The sequence below is a fragment of the Schistocerca gregaria genome, chromosome X, assembly GCF_023897955.1.
Source record: "Schistocerca gregaria isolate iqSchGreg1 chromosome X, iqSchGreg1.2, whole genome shotgun sequence".
Classification (NCBI taxonomy): domain Eukaryota; kingdom Metazoa; phylum Arthropoda; class Insecta; order Orthoptera; family Acrididae; genus Schistocerca; species Schistocerca gregaria.
The window spans coordinates 697885433-697903389 of NC_064931.1; the positions used below are offsets into that span (position 1 = coordinate 697885433).

A 17957-nucleotide genomic window follows, 5' to 3' on the forward strand; every position below is an offset into this window, starting at 1 on the left:
TTGTTGACAATTGTAACTACTGTAATTTCGAAAGTTTGTCTGCCTGAAAATGTACTGTTGTCCCAAGCATATTGCAACAAACAGTGTATTTCTATCGCTGCTCGTTTAGTTTGTATTGCCGTTTCAAATATACCGGTCATTTTTTAAACACCCTGTAAATAGTAATAATAAAGTACCTATACAGCTTCTACATCATTCTGTAACTTTTTTGATTGACTTAACACTACCATCTGTTTGATATGTGAAGTAATTACTTCAATAATTTGATTTAACTCTACAGTAACTGCATTGGAACTGCACACACAACACGATTTCATTCATAAGAAAACTGCACTTTACATCTATAAAATAAATACTGGATACCTATGGAATTTGTGCTTAAAGCATATATTAGTGGTGTACGTGTCACCCAAAACTAACTGTAAAGAAAACAAACATTTTACTGTTGCTTCACAGATTGTACATATAACTTGGCATTTTGTAATGTGAGAAGCTTGTGAATATAATTAACTAAATGAAGGAACAAAAACACTGCCTTCTGTAACAGTTATTATTTTTATTATTACCACATTAAAATTTTTTTAACACTTTAAAGAACGTACATACACACAGGATATTGATATGATACTCAACTTGATAAATGTATCTCTTAGTACATAAATGAAAAAAACTGTTTATGAAACAGAGCTGTCATTAAATCTCCTCTTTAAATGTAAGTTATACAGACAAATCAGTTTATTGGTTAACATTTTCATATTTTACAGACTTTACAAAACCACACGAACATAACAATCACTCTATAATAGACACAGCCATTCTCCATATACAAAATTGTCAAGGTTAAGATGGGTTTAGCATTAAGCAAGCAGATGCTTATCATAACCTCATATTATGAAGTGTCATTATGTAGTAATAAATAATAACAATAACTATAAAAATAAATAATAAAAGCACACTGCATTAGCCATCTGATGATAATTAGAATGTGTATCAGTTAGTTTTATCAGTATTGTTCCTACTGCTAGAGGTCTCTAGCAGTGGAACTTTGAACTCTAAGAAGCTGACATAATTTTGCTTGCATAAGATTGACCCATATGTTCCAAAGTACATGTACAAGCTCAGATTATAACATGACACAGTGTAAATGGGCTGCCTGGCACTCCTAAGACACCAGGCCATATGGATCTGAATTTGCAAAAACTTGAGTTTGAGACAATGCCACGCCGGAAACCTAATACCAATAAAGCAATTTCCCTTGCAGTTCAGTTACCTGAGCATCGAAGATCAACTGCTAAGTTATTACTACTCAGTGCATACTGCCTTTTTGGACAAAACTGTTCAAACACCATATCATCATCTTCATCATCACCACCATAAACAACAACAACAACAATAAATGGAAAAACATCTATTAACCCTCCACTGGTTGTGCATTGCAGTCCATACAATAGTCAGTAGATAAATGGTTATGGACAGAAAAAAACTTGCAACAAAGGAGAGGTGAGCAGCAGGCAGCAAGAAGAGTGTTGGTGCAACAAACAGCTGATGCCAATATTCCACGAAGCTGACTGGAAACAATGGGCAGTTAAAATATGCCAGGTACAATGGTGGGACTGGTGGAGGGTTAATGTTAACTGTTAGACATTACACACAGCCATTTTATGCCATTCAGAGAGCAAGCAGCGATTAGGGTGTTCTTCCCACTTCAAAGAAACTGACCTTTGCTACACACCTGTTTCTTGCAGGGGACAAGGAAAATAACTGCACAGACATACAGGCTTAGAACCTCTTCTTTTTTTCGCTCCACATTACTTTTGACAATCATTTTCATCATCATACATACATGCATTACACAAACATTAAGATTATTTCCTAACAATACTAAGGAACACACTGAATGGATTCACCCTGCTACATGGAACACACACTGCCAACATTTGTCTTCGTCTATTAGTACAATTTTTTGATTTCTTCCCATTACAATTAAACACTGAAAGTGTATACTTATTGTCTTTCATAATAGTGGCTTTGAGCTATACCCAAAAATCTATCTAATGGAAGTATGAAGGAAATAGCAACTCTTCAAACCATTCCTGCCTTTTTGCCGAATTGTTCCTGCTTTCTCTTGTCACTTGCTCTTTTCATTTGACTTTACTTCTATTGTTCTCTTCTCCTACATATAGAACCAATGAAAATACAGAATACTGTGGAGCAGGCCGATAGGCACTGCTGGAGATTGTGATTTAAAAATATTTAATAAGTATTTACTTAGAGATATTGACACATTTACCTATGCTCGCAAGTATTCACACAACATATTCTGCTCCAACACTTCCTTAAAAATATTAATGCATTCACTGTTTGAAACATTTAGCAAAAGAGCAATTCTGGAAATCAAATGAAAGTTATTTTATTGTGAAACAAATAAACATTTGCAGTGGTGAGCAAGATCAAGTACTGTATGTAAATAGAAATGGCAGTGTTTCCATGTAAAACAGGGTTGTCAATACACATATTACATAAAAGTTATTCTATTATTGTCATTTCAGTTGGGAATAAGAATATTGTCTTATCGTTTGATGCCCATTATGTACTCTGCAACTCCAAGGTAATACACCATTTGTGCTATTCCAAACAGTGGTGCAATGACAATCATTCTGCAAGCACCACCTTTGAAAAATGCAAGAGGACCTTCATTCTTGAGTATTTTTCTGGAAAAGAAATCGTGGTGTAAATAAGCTGTTCATATACAGGATGGGTTTGTAGTGATAAGTTTGGCAAAACACATTACACAATACGTTCTCTTTGCAGAAACAAATACATAATCTCCCTTGAGCTCAACAAATTTGGTATTCTGAGTGTCCAAGTTTTCAAAAAAGAAATTTGTTTCCAACTACACATAATACTATTTTACAGTATAGGTAACCCCTTCCGCTTTAATTCAACATAAGCTGTGTGAAGAACTTGGAGTAATAAGAGAACAATTTTCAGGGCATACTTTAACCTTTTCTAATGCACTGTTTCAACAGCTGCTATTAGTCTCCTTAACATTTACAGGACTACACTGTCTTTATCAAAACATGAGAGTCATACATATTTGCAATGATAAAGGTCTGTTAGCTGCATACCAAGTAGAAATAACAATTTTCACCATTTCAAAGTAAACAACCCAGATAATATGTAGGTGTTGCTGGTAAGAAATGTTTTTAATTTCGCTTTATGCTTGAAGGGAGCCTGGCAAACACCTTGGCACTAGAATTAATCAACCCACTCCAACGAATATACACCATATAAAAATTGCCTTTGTTTCCTACATTAAAAATGCTTTGCTGAGAGATTTCTTTATATTTTGCATCAATTCTTAGTTTCCTGGACTACTGCTCTATCTTGTGTGCATGAAGGTGTAAATGACAAATTATAAATCACTGCTTCCTGGTACTTCTCCAAATTCACCTGTCTTGACACTGAAGCTAAAATTCAAACCCTTGTTCATAAAAAACCAACTAATAAGCAAGAATATTTTCACTTAGTTGGCACCCCTTCCAAATCAGAAGCTCCCTTCCTTACAGTCATTTCCTCTAGAGCAATCATAATAATCTCTATATTCTTACCTTTAAGGGAAATTAGCAAAATAAGGCAGGTCTAAAAGTGTAAAACAGAAATCTCTCAGTACTTCAAAGTGGCTTAAGTGAACCTCATCATTAAGAAATATTTAGTATTGTGAAAGAAGTGCAACACACGTGTATGAAACACTGTGGAATTTTTCAAATATTGCATACCATGTCTGTGCTGTCAGCAACCCTGATTTATTGCAGACATTTTGTGGGGGATGATTAAGCATTCGTGTGAATGCAAATGAAAACAACTTTTCTGATATACAAGAAAACTCTTATCTTTACCACTTCTAATGGAAGTCTTTTCTCAAATAAATGGAGCAAGTACTGGTTAACAACCCCAAATCACCTCAATAACAGACCATCTCAAGTGTAGCTAAAGGAATTCCTCAAAATATCGCATTAAATAATTTAACAGACCAGCCTGGTATCAGACTATTCTAAACTAAACAAGCACATAAGGAAAACAAAACCGACAACAATTGCCTGAAATAGTAGTTAAGAACAAGGGTGCAGTTGGAGGAAGGGAGGGGAAAACATACTCACATTCTTATCTGAATAGATCACGATGTATTTTCATGTTAAAGATAGTAGCATACAAATAGGAGATGTCACAATGTCCAAGAATCTATTTGTGAATAATGCTGTTATACACTCCTGGAAATTGAAATAAGAACACCATGAATTCATTGTCCCAGGAAGGGGAAACTTTATTGATACATTCCTGGGGTCAGATACATCACATGATCACACTGACAGAACCACAGGCACATAGACACAGGCAACAGAGCATGCACAATGTCGGCACTAGTACAGTGTACATCCACCATTCGCAGCAATGCAGGCTGCTATTCTCCCATGGAGACGATCGTAGAGATGCTGGATGTAGTCCTGTGGAACGGCTTGCCATGCCATTTCCACCTGGCGCCTCAGTTGGACCAGCGTTCGTGCTGGACGTGCAGACCGCGTGAGACGACGCTTCATCCAGTCCCAAACATGCTCAATGGGGGACAGATCCGGAGATCTTGCTGGCCAGGGTAGTTGACTTACACCTTCTAGAGCACGTTGGGTGGCACGGGATACATGCGGACGTGCATTGTCCTGTTGGAACAGCAAGTTCCCTTGCCGGTCTAGGAATGGTAGAACGATGGGTTCGATGATGGTTTGGATGTACCGTGCACTATTCAGTGTCCCCTCGACGATCACCAGAGGTGTACGGCCAGTGTAGGAGATCGCTCCTCACACCATGATGCCGGATGATGGCCCTGTGTGCCTCGGTCGTATGCAGTCCTGATTGTGGCGCTCACCTGCACGGCGCCAAACATGCATACGACCATCATTGGCACCAAGGCAGAAGCGACTCATCGCTGAAGACGACATGTCTCCATTCGTCCCTCCATTCACGCCTGTCGCGACACCACTGGAGGCGGGCTGCACGATGTTGGGGCGTGAGCGGAAGACGGCCTAACGGTGTGCGGGACCGTAGCCCAGCTTCATGGAGACTGTTGCGAATGGTCCTCTCCGATACCCCAGGAGCAACAGTGTCCCTAATTTGCTGGGAAGTGGCGGTGCGGTCCCCTACGGCACTGCGTAGGATCCTAAGGTCTTGGCGTGCATCCGTGCTTCGCTGCGGTCCGGTGCCAGGTCGACGGGCACGTGCACCTTCCGCCGACCACTGGCGACAACATCGATGTACTGTGGAGACCTCACGCCCACGTGTTGAGCAATTCGGCGGTACGTCCACCCGGCCTCCCGCATGACCACTATACGCCCTCGCTCAAAGTCCGTCAACTGCACATACTGTTCACGTCCACACTGTCGCGGCATGCTACCAGTGTTAAAGACTGCGATGGAGCTCCGTATGCCACGGCAAACTGGCTGACACTGACGGCGGCGGTGCACAAATGCTGCGCAGCTAGCGCCATTCGACGGCCAACACCGCGGTTCCTGGTGTGTCCGCTGTGGTGTGTGTGTGTGTGATCATTTCTTGTACAGACCTCTCGCAGTGTCCGGAGCAAGTATGGTGGGTCTGACACACCGGTGTCAATGTGTTCTTTTTTCCATTTCCAGGAGTGTATATAGCGAAGTCTCAATGCCAGAATACCATAGAAAAATGCAAGGAGACCTGCAGAATGTCAACTCTCGGTGCAGAGGCTGGGAGCCGACACACAATGTAAACGAATATAATATACTGTACATAAACGTGTGGTCAACCCCAATCACTGATTGATTAAATGACTGACTCAGTCACTGGAAACATTCACAATTATTAAATATTTAGGAGTATTTACAAAGTAAAGACCACAAAAAGCTTGAGGTAGGAAGGTCGGTTGCCAGAATGGTATTTAGTGGGAGAAGTCTAAAAATTACATTCACTCAAGAGGACAACAGCTTAAAATCATAAGAGCCATCTTCACAGATATGTCATTAGCTTGAAGACTGACTAATAGAACCCAATACGTTCAACTGGGCATCAAATATTCAACAGGAAAGAAAGTAATTTGGGTGTGCCCTGAGGAAGCATAATAAAAGCTCTAATATTTGCAACACACACAATCAATCATTCAGATAGCATCACCAGCAACATTGGATTGTTCACTGACACTGCTGCTGTCTACAGATAAGTACTGTCATCTAGCTGTTAAATACAACTTTAGATCAGGCAACACGAGTCATAGCGCAAAAAATCATGGATGATCTAGTTTTAAATTAGACTAACATTAGTGATTTAGATGTAAATATGATACAAGATTATTTATTTGACCATGATGGTCAAATAACAACAATGAATCACACTGACCAATTAGGCTCACATACTACAAAATGGAATCTTAACTGATGACTCCATCACAATATTTGAAGAGAAGTTAAAGGGGAGATTACTTGGAAGAGCTTTACAAAGTAGGCATTGTAGATGACAAACTTGTCTTTCTTAAACATATTACCCTCAATATAATTCCAAGTAACACCTGCAATTAAACAATTTTGTGCTACAAAGAGAGCCTAACATCATTCGGAGAACAGGTTGGGGGGAGGAAAGAAAAGAAACAGCAAATTATGTGTATTACACACAAAGAAGGAAGCAGAAACACTTAAAGAGATAAATAAAAACAGAGAGGCAAATGAAATTAAGCTCTACAACCTTCCTCACGGAAGCAACAAACAATGCACTTGTGAATAAACAACCTGCTAATAAAAAAGTTTCATGATACATTTATTCTGTTATGAAGTTTGCTGTGCATTCCCAGTCACAATTTGAAAAATAATAGCATTCATCTAGAAACAAAGATTGCCTCAGTGTCCACAGCTTAATCTTACTTCACAGAGAGGAGCAAACCATGAAGCTATTAAAAAAATAATTTACACGTTCCCACTCATTGAGAAGTGTTAATTCGTTTGATTGTTGTAACTTTATGTGTATGCTACGTAAACCACAGGCTGATGAAAATATTTCAAAATTAGACTTGAGTGTTGGTCCAGGTGAAGGAAATTCGGTTCCAGGGCGGTAGCCAGGAGTAAAACGTCAACCAAAATTTAATAAAAAAAAAAAAAAAAAATTACGGGTCAGAAATTACAGAAAACCTAGAAACATTTCCACAAACTTTTCTACTATTTAACATAAAGCAATGTAGCTGAGGATAATTAACTAGGTGTTGGACAATAGCACAGCATCACAGCAATTACTGCAACAAGCAAAATTACAATACTTTTTCAGTTCCAGTTCCTGCATACTGAGTAGTTTTTAAGTATTTTATTATGTAAATGTATCAAAACAGAAGAGTCCTCCACATTCACACAACAAATGAAGCAGTATAGCACTTTTATGATGGATATTTCATTTATTCTAATGCAAATCTTATTTTATTTTAAGTGCATGTGTGTTAGACTCAAAGTTGAAGTGTTGATTTGAAGAATATTGGGTTTAGTATTGTTGGAAAAGTTAGCGAGTCACTTTCTATTTTAAATAGATGTCTAGCATGTAGGGTTTTTAGTATTAAAATAGCAGTCCATTTTGTGCATTTTATGACATGTAAGAAAGTCATGCTTTTGGTTGGGGTGAGTATTTCAAGTCCTCATTGGCACAAGCAGTGGAAGGTCTCTTGGGTGCAAGAGAGAAACAAGGACACATCTGTACGGGCCATCAGAGGAGATGATAGCAAACTTTTGTACGATTTCTGTTCTGGGACACTGGAGGTGCAGTGTTACACTTACTAAAATTCAGCTGCAAGCGGCACTTGCAACTTTCGAACTAGCAATGACTTGTTCCATTACTGGGGACAATTACCATTCATGTTATACTTCATGCATTACCAACTGCCATTTAATATTTATTATTTTATAATCTTGTTTAAGTATATTTTGTAGGACCACTATTTCTGCATAATACTACTCTGCTTTCGAATAAATTATCAGACTTGCGCAACTTAAGCCTCGTGGAACCACCAACATTATTTTGCAAACATTTCTCAATTATCAATTAATTTACATCATTGCCTGTGTTTAATTTATTAGACTGTAAGGTCACAATTTACTACAGATTATTTATTTATTTATATTAGCTACTGTGTGTAAAGTAGATGTGTACAGCTTGACGCCATGACCTCAGCGTGCCACAATTTGAATTAGAGCTATACATAGGCTCAATACAGATTCTTATAGGTCACTCACACTGCTGAGTGTGTAGGACAAGTACGAGAGATGGTAAACCCCACTGAGATGATGTTTCAGGAATAATATTAACATCTTGTGCTGACCAAATAGCTTTCATTAGTCAATCACAAAATTTCATGAGAAACTAAAAGTATGAAGCTGTGATACCCATTTACAAAAATGGACATCATTTTTGAAGTTGTTAACTGCCTCTCAATTTAAATACAACACTGCATGACCGTGTTAAATTTTATGACCTATTAGCACTCATTGCTTAAATGGCTGACTGCAAAAGGATTAATTACCACCCTTTACATGAGACATTACTTGCAAAATTCCTCATAACCCATCTCAATAACTAGTTAAAATACAGTAAACACAAAAACTTATCAAGAAGCCTTTTCAGCACATTTTGCACTCCCATTGTCATGTGGAATTATCTTCTTTCGAACAAAACAGTTAAAATACATAAAATATTTATTCATCTAGGGTAAGCTATAGAAATATCTTGTAAAATAAATAACTCGACACCTTGCAAAGGTATCCTTAAGATCTTGGGACTGCTACACTTACTTCCCAGTACATTTATTCCTTACGAGGATGTCTGGTGCATAATAAAATTCATTTCCAGTTCCACACAATGGCTATACATGACGTAAAATTATTTTAATGTAAACTTTACCTCCTTGTCTAGGGTTCAAAACAGAGCTCTGCATTCTGGTTAAAAGGCCTTCAGCAATCAGGCATTCAGCAAGAAATTAGAAAACTACATAAAAATGACACTTAAAAAGCCTGGATAGTTACTTCTACAGATTATCTTGATTTAAGGACTGAAAATACCTGTTACATATATTAAAAGTTGCAATGTTCCTTGAAAACAGGCTTTTACCCTTACAGTGTATACATAACTGGTTTTCGGTGATAAACATCAAAATTAGCTATTTGACGTAAGTAATAAAGTTGCAGATTTTTGAGGTGGTGGCTTTTCTATTAACTTACACAAATGGTTTATGGCATTTTCATAAATGCAGTGTAAATCTGACTTGTGCGCTTTTGTGATGTGATCAACAGATGCTGAAATATGAATGAATGGCAAAGCATACTAATTACAGGCCCCAATTCAATGAAACTAGACACTGCAGGGTTAATAGGTCAACATGCATGCAAATGGTTCACAGTGCTCTCAAAAAGACTCATATTATGCAGTTTCATAAACAAATAATCTGCTATTCTTAGAAATAGGAAGACATTAATGATTACACACACACACACACACACACACACACACACACACACACACACACACACACACACACACAGAAGTGGGGGGGAGGGGGGATGGGATGGGATGGGGGGGGGGGGGGGGGGAGGAGGAGAAGAGAAGTAACATGTGAGAACTAACATTATCGCATCAGGAACTCCAGAATATCCCATCTCTCCTTCAGCTTTCTTCAGCAGTTGCAGTCTAGTTTTAACAACATCAAATGGATTAACAGCAAGTGCTGCTAATGAACCCGATGCACAACCAGCAAGAAATGAACACCAGAATACTGCTTCACCTGAAACAAACAAACTGAAATGTAAATTTGCTTACAATAATTATTAGCTATACATCTTGAAAAGCTTTTATGTTATATAAAAAAAGTTAGTCAACTAAAGAGAAGGAGGAAGGACAGTATGGTCATATTTGCACAGCACTGTTATTTTTATTGTTGTTGTTAGTAGCAAAACTGGAGGAACTGCTAAACACACTGTCATACTGAAGTGATTCTGTGATAACTCCAGGCTAAGTGATATTTGTGGGAATTAATATTACTGTGTATGGCGAGGAATATTGATGAAATATATAATTTCTTAATTACCAGAATTCAGACATTGCTAATGAACATATGTAGAAGATGTTTGAATTACTCTACTCTGCATTTCATGTCATATCTGTCAGGGGTGTACATGGCAATTTTCTTTCTGTTTGATTATATTTCTGCAGTAAAGACCAAATAATAACTACTTTCAGTCAACCTCAAAAATCAAAGGTACTAAATGGAACCATTCATTATTACAGATGGGGAACTCAAGGAATATTTTAGTAAACTTTCAAAATAATCAACTGCAAGGGAACATAGGCTAAATATTAATCACTGTTGTGACTACTACTAATTTAAAACCACTTGCATCATATTGTAGGAAGTATTATACAATTCCATCTTAGAAAACAGTGAGGGGGGGAGGGGGGAAGGGGGGGGGGAGGGGGGAGAGGAGGAGGAGGAGGAGGAGGAGGAGGAGGAGGAGGAGGAGGAGGAAACATTGATGCACTGATTTTACTAATTACCTTTTTTGTGTGTGGGGAGGGGGGGGGGATACACGGAGACACTGATCTGACCACAAGTAATTGAATCGAGATTACTCAACATGTGTCGCTTTGGACTGAAGGAGATGTTCTCTGGTTTCAGGTGACTAGCTGAAGTGGTTAAGAAAGCCAGTCTTGCTTGTGAGATGATGGCGGAGCTCATCATCTGTAGCATCATCTACAAAACTGGAACCAATTGTGGTACTTTGCTACAGAGCTGAGTGGAGGGTCTGAATCAGGGGGCCAGACAGTTCTGCGACTGTGTAGCCTGCAGATTCCTTGTCTTAAGCCATAGGGTAGTGGCTTTCCAGGTCGCGTTTAATAGGTCAGGGAGCCACTATACACAGGACTAGGCTACAAGGGTGACGGGGGCAGTGGGGACAACGCACGGTCGTTAAGACTTTGTGAACACCGTAATGTGGTCGGATGAAGCAGCGTTTTCACTCATGAGGGTGTCTTCAATATGCACAATGCCCACCATTGGTGTGAGGTTAATCCACATGTCACTCTCGACCGTGAATATAAAATGTGCTTTGGTTTCAACATCTGGACTAGTTGGGTGACAGGTGTTTGGATCCCTACATGTTGCCTAACCAGTTGACTGCACGAAGGTATCATGCATTACTCTCAAACTGTCTGCCTGATGCTCTGGAAGATGTTCCACTACATGTTCGGCAGAGGATATGGCCCAACATGATGGTGCACCTACACACTTTGGAATTAATGTGTCATAGTATTTGGACGGAACATTTCCCGGAAAATGGCTCAGACATGGAGGTTCAGATGTATGGCCACCATGTTCGGCGGATCTAAATCCCCTGAATTTCTTGCTGTGGGGACACCAGAAAGAACACGTGCACTCTACTCCTCAAACAAATGTGGAAGAATTGGTAGCGTGTGTTCATGCTGCCCTTGTTACTGTGGACACAGCTTTGCTGGGAAGGGTCCAGAGGTTGCGCAACGTTTGGACATGCAGGGAGGTTGCATTGAGCATCTGTTGTTCTAATGACAACGTATTCTGTTGTTAAGGTCACATGGTCATTAATATGGGCATTATTACTGCCACAGGTTCCTTATGTGCAACATCTGAGCACTTATTACATGAAGCATAAATAATAAGTAGATGTGTTATTGTACTGTGCTATCATCTTTAGCATCTGATATTGTTTTTGTAGTTATTCTGTCCCGTGACAGGTCATTTGTTTCAACTGTATTTCTTATTTGTCTAATCACGTATTTATTATGGTCAGTGTTACAAAAGGTTGTACATTTAGTATATATTTGACTTAAGAAATGGTGTATATTACAGTATGAAATGTCAGAATGAAATTAGCAAATGAAAAAAATTCACCTCAACCTAGGAACGAACACTCTACCTCCTGCATGCTAACCCAAAATTCTATTCACTGCACCAACTGTACAGCACAACTAAAATGTGCTGACACAAATAGTTGCCATATATGTGGTTACTGTGTTGCCATACTGCCACTCTTTGAAGTCCTTTTTCTGTCAAATGTACCCGCCGAACAAAATTTTGTGACAGACATTTTTTTATTGTTGGTATGTGAGGAGTCTTGCTGCAAAGCCCAAGTGTGCAAATTTCGCTTAGCCCTGTACACTGGCAATCTGTAAGGAGCAGCGGAGGTAACAAGTCTGCCTCCCTCTCACAGGGCAACCAGAATAAACGTGTATTCTGTGTAGACAGAAGTGACCTATGGTCATGGAAATCGCCAATCCCTTCCAGTGTTGCGAGAGTCCCAACTGAACTCTGTAAATGACCAGGATTAGACCCTTCTCCAATTTCAAAATAAGCAAAGAAAACAAGAAGCAATGCACAGCATAAATTATACCAACTTTCAAACTTTAGCTGGCAGACAAACATGTGTTCCTTTGTTCATTTCGAGAGTACATCTTTGAGAATATGTGGAGGAGTATTACAGCAGCCATTGACAGCTATAAAGTACAGGGCATTGTCATCTCAGTTTTAGCAATGAAGTTGTTGGATTATTGTGAGACAAGCCACGCCCACTTGGTTAAATCTGCCAGTACAGCAGTAATGCATGGCTTTCGCAATGGAGGCAAGGGTATTACTCCCAAGTGTGTTTCAGTGGCATTACCAAGTATGCGAGTAGAAGCAGCCCATCGGAATAACAGATGGCCTGATATATTGTACAAATAGCTGTCAATTTTGTAGCATTTTCATTCACAGCCAAGTAGCTCCACTATGACACATGGGCTAGGCCAGACAAGGAGACCAAATGGAACCACCAGCAGCAGTCACTATTTTGATTCTACTTTGAAGTACCAGCATCCTGCACTAAGTCCAGCCGTGGACTTTGTGTCACAATCCAGTGGACCTTCCTGGCTCACTTCAGCAGCAGTTGGACTCTTGCCCTGGGGGCAGACAGTTGCAGCCCACACAAGGCGCATCTTTGTGCTGCATGGAGTGACTGCACAGTTGCAGTCAGTCATAGCAGAGTTTGCTACTTTTGCAAGATTTGTATCCACCTTCACGTGCAACTTCCACCCAATGTTTAAGGCTCACGCAATAGAGTCACATGCCAGGCACAACCATAGGCATCAGCAGAGCTAGGAACATGTTTATCGCAGCCAGCTAGCCTGCTGCTTGCTATCATACAACCCACCCACCCTCTTTCCGCTTGGTGAAGGCACAGTTGCCTCCTTTCATCAATGCACTGCTAATGTAACACTGCAAAATGAAACATTAATTTTGATAGCCCATTCTCTCTGAGCCTTCCACAAGCCTGCCTCAACCATCCACCTTCTGCCATTCTTAGATTATAGCCAACCGTTCATCCGTAGGACGGCTATAGTTCTACAATGCATTACTTGGTGTGCATCTTATACAAGCCATTCAATTACACCCAAATGACAATGCACAGGAGAATCTAGCACCATGTTCTGTTGATGCACTTGAGCACTTTTTATTTTGCAAACACGTTCTTACTCACATTGTCTTTTAAAACTGGCCTCCACCAGATGATGTGCATTGCCAGCAACAAATAAATGATTACATTTTTGATATTTATATGCTGGAAATAAACTTTTTTATAAGGAATTTGCATCTATATATGCATTTATCACAATTGCAAATTTTTCGGGTTCCTACTTTGAACCATCTGTAGGATACTATGAAAATGCAATGAATTTACGAAGGATATTGCTTACAATACACTTGTGCAATCCATCCTTAAACACTGTTCAATTGTGTGAGATACATGAAACAGGACCAACAGAGGATGTTGGACACAATACAAACAAGGGCAGCGCAAACGGTCACAGCTTTGCTGAACCCATGGGAGAGCATCAAAAAGATGCTGAAAATCCTGATATGACAAACTCTTGAAGATAGACATCAACTATCCCGCAGAAATTTAATTACGAAGTTTCAAGAACCAGTATTTTGTAAGGAATCTGGGAATATATTGCAGCGCTTTACATATGACTCTCAAAGGGACCACAAAGACAAGATTAGACAACTTACAGTACACAGAGAGGTACTTAAGAAGTCCTTGTACACAAGTTCCATATATAAATGGAAAGGGGAGAGATCCTTATACATGATACAACGAGTAGTACCCTCTGCCATGCTGTTCACAGTGGTTTGCAGAATATTGGTATAGAGGTAGATGTAAAACATGCACCTGAAGCAAGATTCAACAAGTAACAAGGAACAGAATGCAGAGTATGACATAAGAGGCATATACTTGGAAGAGGGAGAGAGATGCAGTTAGGTAGTTAAGGTGTGACCAGGAGGTGGCCACATGGAATGTGTGTAAGATCTTCAAGAGTATTTTAGAGTATTCTGAGTAGGTGGCCTTCTAGTCTACAGAAGCTTAGAAGATACAGTAACTCTTGAAGACAATATCAGCCAAGTAAATGGATCGTAAAGATGACTTGGGTATTATTATTTCTTTCCTTTCTCAGACATTATGCCTGGTTAAAAATGAAAAGTGATGCGGACCTTGATCAAGCATGACTTCCTGTAACAGCACGGTATATGTTACATTGCATTTAGGAACTTTCAGGTAATTGAACATGTATCAATAATTACACATTTCTGTAGTTGTATATACAAGTTTGGATGTAGCTGTATTGTGATGATGTACTGGTGGATATTGTGTGGTATGACTCCTGTAGTTGATGGTATAATTGGTATAATTTCAACTTAAACATGATGCCACATATCCTTGACTTCCTCAGCCAGTTGGATGTATTTTTCAATTTTTTCTCCTGTTTTCTTCTGTATATTTGTTGTATTGGGTATGGATATTTCGATTAGTTGTGTTAATTTCTTCTTTTTATTGGTGAGTATGATGTCAGGTTTGTTATGTGGTGTTGTTTTATCTGTTATAATGGTTCTGTTCCAATATAATTTGTATTCATCATTCTCCAGTACATTTTTTGGTGCATACTTGTATGTGGGAACGTGTTGTATTATAAGTTTATGTTGTAAGGCAAGCTGTTGATGTATTATTTTTGCTACATCGTCATGTCTTCTGGGTATTCTGTATTTGCTAGTATTGTACATCTGTTTGTGATGTGATCTACTGTTTCTATTTGTTGTTTGCAAAGTCCTCATTTATTTGTTGTGGTATTGGGATCTGCAATAATTTTCTTGCTGTAATATCTGGTGTTTATTGTTTGATCCTGTATTGCAATCATGAATCCTTCTGTCTCTCTGTATATATTGCCATTTCTTAGCCATGTGTTGGATGCGTCTTTATCGATGTGTGGCTGTGTTAGATGATATGGGTGCTTGCCATGTAGTGTTTTCTTTTTCCAATTCACTTTCTTCGTATCTGTTAATGTTATGTGATCTAAAGGGTTGTAGAAGTGGTTATGAAATTGCAATGGTGTAGCCGATGTATTTATATGAGTGATTGCTTTGTGTATTTTGCTAGTTTCTGCTCGTTCTAGAAAGAATTTTCTTAAATTGTCTTGTTGTTGTTGTTGTCTTCAGTCCTGAGACTGGTTTGATGCAGCTCTCCATGCTACTCTATCCTGTGCAAGCTGCTTCATCTCCCAGTACCTACTGCAACCTACATCCTTCTGAATCTGCTTAGTGTACTCATCTCTCGGTCTCCCTCTACGATTTTTACCCTCCACGCTGCCCTCCAATGCTAAATTTGTGATCCCTTGATGCCTCAAAACATGTCCTACCAACCGATCCCTTCTTCTAGTCAAGTTGTGCCACAAACTTCTCTTCTCCCCAATCCTATTCAATACCTCCTCATTAGTTACGTGATCTATCCACCTTATCTTCAGTATTCTTCTGTAGCACCACATTTCGAAAGCTTCTATTCTCTTCTTGTCCAAACTAGTTATCGTCCATGTTTCACTTCCATACATGGCTACACTCCAAACAAATACTTTCAGAAACGACTTCCTGATACATAAATCTATATTCGATGTTAACAAATTTCTCTTCTTCAGAAACGCTTTCCTTGCCATTGCCAGTCTACATTTTATATCCTCTCTACTTCGACCATCATCAGTTATTTTACTTCCTAAATAGCAAAACTCCTTTACTACTTTAAGTGTCTCATTTCCTAATCTAATTCCCTCAGCATCACCCGATTTAATTTGACTACATTCCATTATCCTCGTTTTGCTTTTGTTGGTGGTCATCTTATATCCTCCTTTCAAGACACTGTCCATTCCGTTCAACTGCTCTTCCAAGTCCTTTGCCGTCTCCGACAGAATTACAATGTCATCGGCGAACCTCAAAGTTTTTACTTCGTCTCCATGAATTTTAATACCTACTCCAAATTTTTCTTTTGTTTCCTTTACTGCCTGCTCAATATACAGATTGAATAACATCGGGGAGAGGCTACAACCCTGTCTCACTCCTTTCCCAACCACTGCTTCCCTTTCATGCCCCTCGACTTTTATGACTGCCGTCTGGTTTCTGTACAAATTATAAATAGCCTTTCGCTCCCTGTATTTTACCCCTGCCACCTTTAGAATTTGAAAAAGAGTATTCCAGTCAACATTGTCAAAAGCCTTCTCTAAGTCTACAAATGCTAGAAATGTAGGTTTGCCTTTTCTTAATCTTTCTTCTAAGATAAGTCGTAAGGTCAGTATTGCCTCACGTGTTCCAACATTTCGACGGAATCCAAACTGATCCTCCCCGAGGTCTGCATCTACCAGTTTTTCCATTCGTCTGTAAAGAATTCGCGTTAGTATTTTGCAGCCGTGGCTTATTAAACTGATAGTTCGGTAATTTTCACATCTGTCAGCACCTGCTTTCTTTTGGATTGGAATTATTATATTCTTCTTGAAGTCTGAGGGTATTTCGCTTGTCTCATACATCTTGCTCACCAGATGGTAGAGTTTTGTCATGACTGGCTCTCCCAAGGCCGTCAGTAGTTCTAATGGAATGTTGTCTACTCCCGGGGCCTTGTTTCGACTCAGGTCTTTCAGTGCTCTGTCAAACTCTTCACGCAGTATCGTATCTCCCATTTCGTCTTCATCTACATCCTCTTCTATTTCCATAATATTGTCCTCAAGTACATCGCCCTTGTATAAACCTTCTATATACTCCTTCCACCTTTCTGCCTTCCCTTCTTTGCTTAGAACTGGGCTGCCATCTGAGCTCTTGATATTCATACACGTGGTTCTCTTCTCTCCAAAGGTCTCTTTAATTTTCCTGTAGGCAGTATCTATCTTACCCCTAGTGAGGTAAGCTTCTACATCCTTACATTTGTCCTCTAGCCATCCCTGTTTAGCCATTTTGCACTTCCTGTCGATCTCATTTTTGAGACGTTTGTATTCCTTTTTGCCTGCTTCATTTACTGCATTTTTATATTTTCTCCTTTCATCAATTAAATTCAATATTTCTTCTGTTACCCAAGGATTTCTAGCAGCCCTCGTCTTTGTACCTACTTTATCCTCTGCTGCCTTCACTACTACATCCCTCAGAGCTACCCATTCTTCTTCTACTGTATTTCTTTCCCCTATTCCTGTCAATTGTTCCCTTATGCTCTCTCTGAAACTCTGTACAACCTCTGGTTCTTTCAGTTTATCCAGGTCCCATCTCCTTAATTTCCCACATTTTTGCAGTTTCTTCAGTTTTAATCTACAGGTCATAACCAATAGATTGTGGTCAGAGTCCACATCTGCCCCTGGAAATGTCTTACAACTTAAAACCTGGTTCCTAAATCTCTGTCTTACCATTATATAATCTATCTGATACCTTTTAGAATCTCCAGGGTTCTTCCACGTATACAACCTTCTTTCATGATTCTTAAACCGAGTGTTAGCTATGATTAAGTTGTGCTCTGTGCAAAATTCTACTAGGCGGCTTCCTCTTTCATTTCTTA

At 39.2% G+C, this 17957-nt stretch overlaps 1 protein-coding gene across 2 annotated transcripts in view; it reads right to left on the reverse strand.

Annotated features, from left to right (window-relative positions):
- Positions 1-536: 536 nt before the first annotated feature.
- LOC126297406 (mitochondrial glutamate carrier 1-like) overlaps positions 537-17957 on the reverse strand; it is a 179891-nt gene continuing 162470 nt past the window's right edge. For both annotated transcript variants that reach the window (XM_049988163.1, XM_049988164.1), the window contains exons 8-9: positions 9667-9823; positions 537-2711 (exon numbers count right to left, since the gene is read on the reverse strand). In XM_049988163.1, the coding sequence (XP_049844120.1) occupies positions 2570-2711; positions 9667-9823 (299 nt within the window). In that variant the 3' untranslated portion in view covers positions 537-2569. The remainder of the gene's footprint in view (positions 2712-9666; positions 9824-17957) is intronic.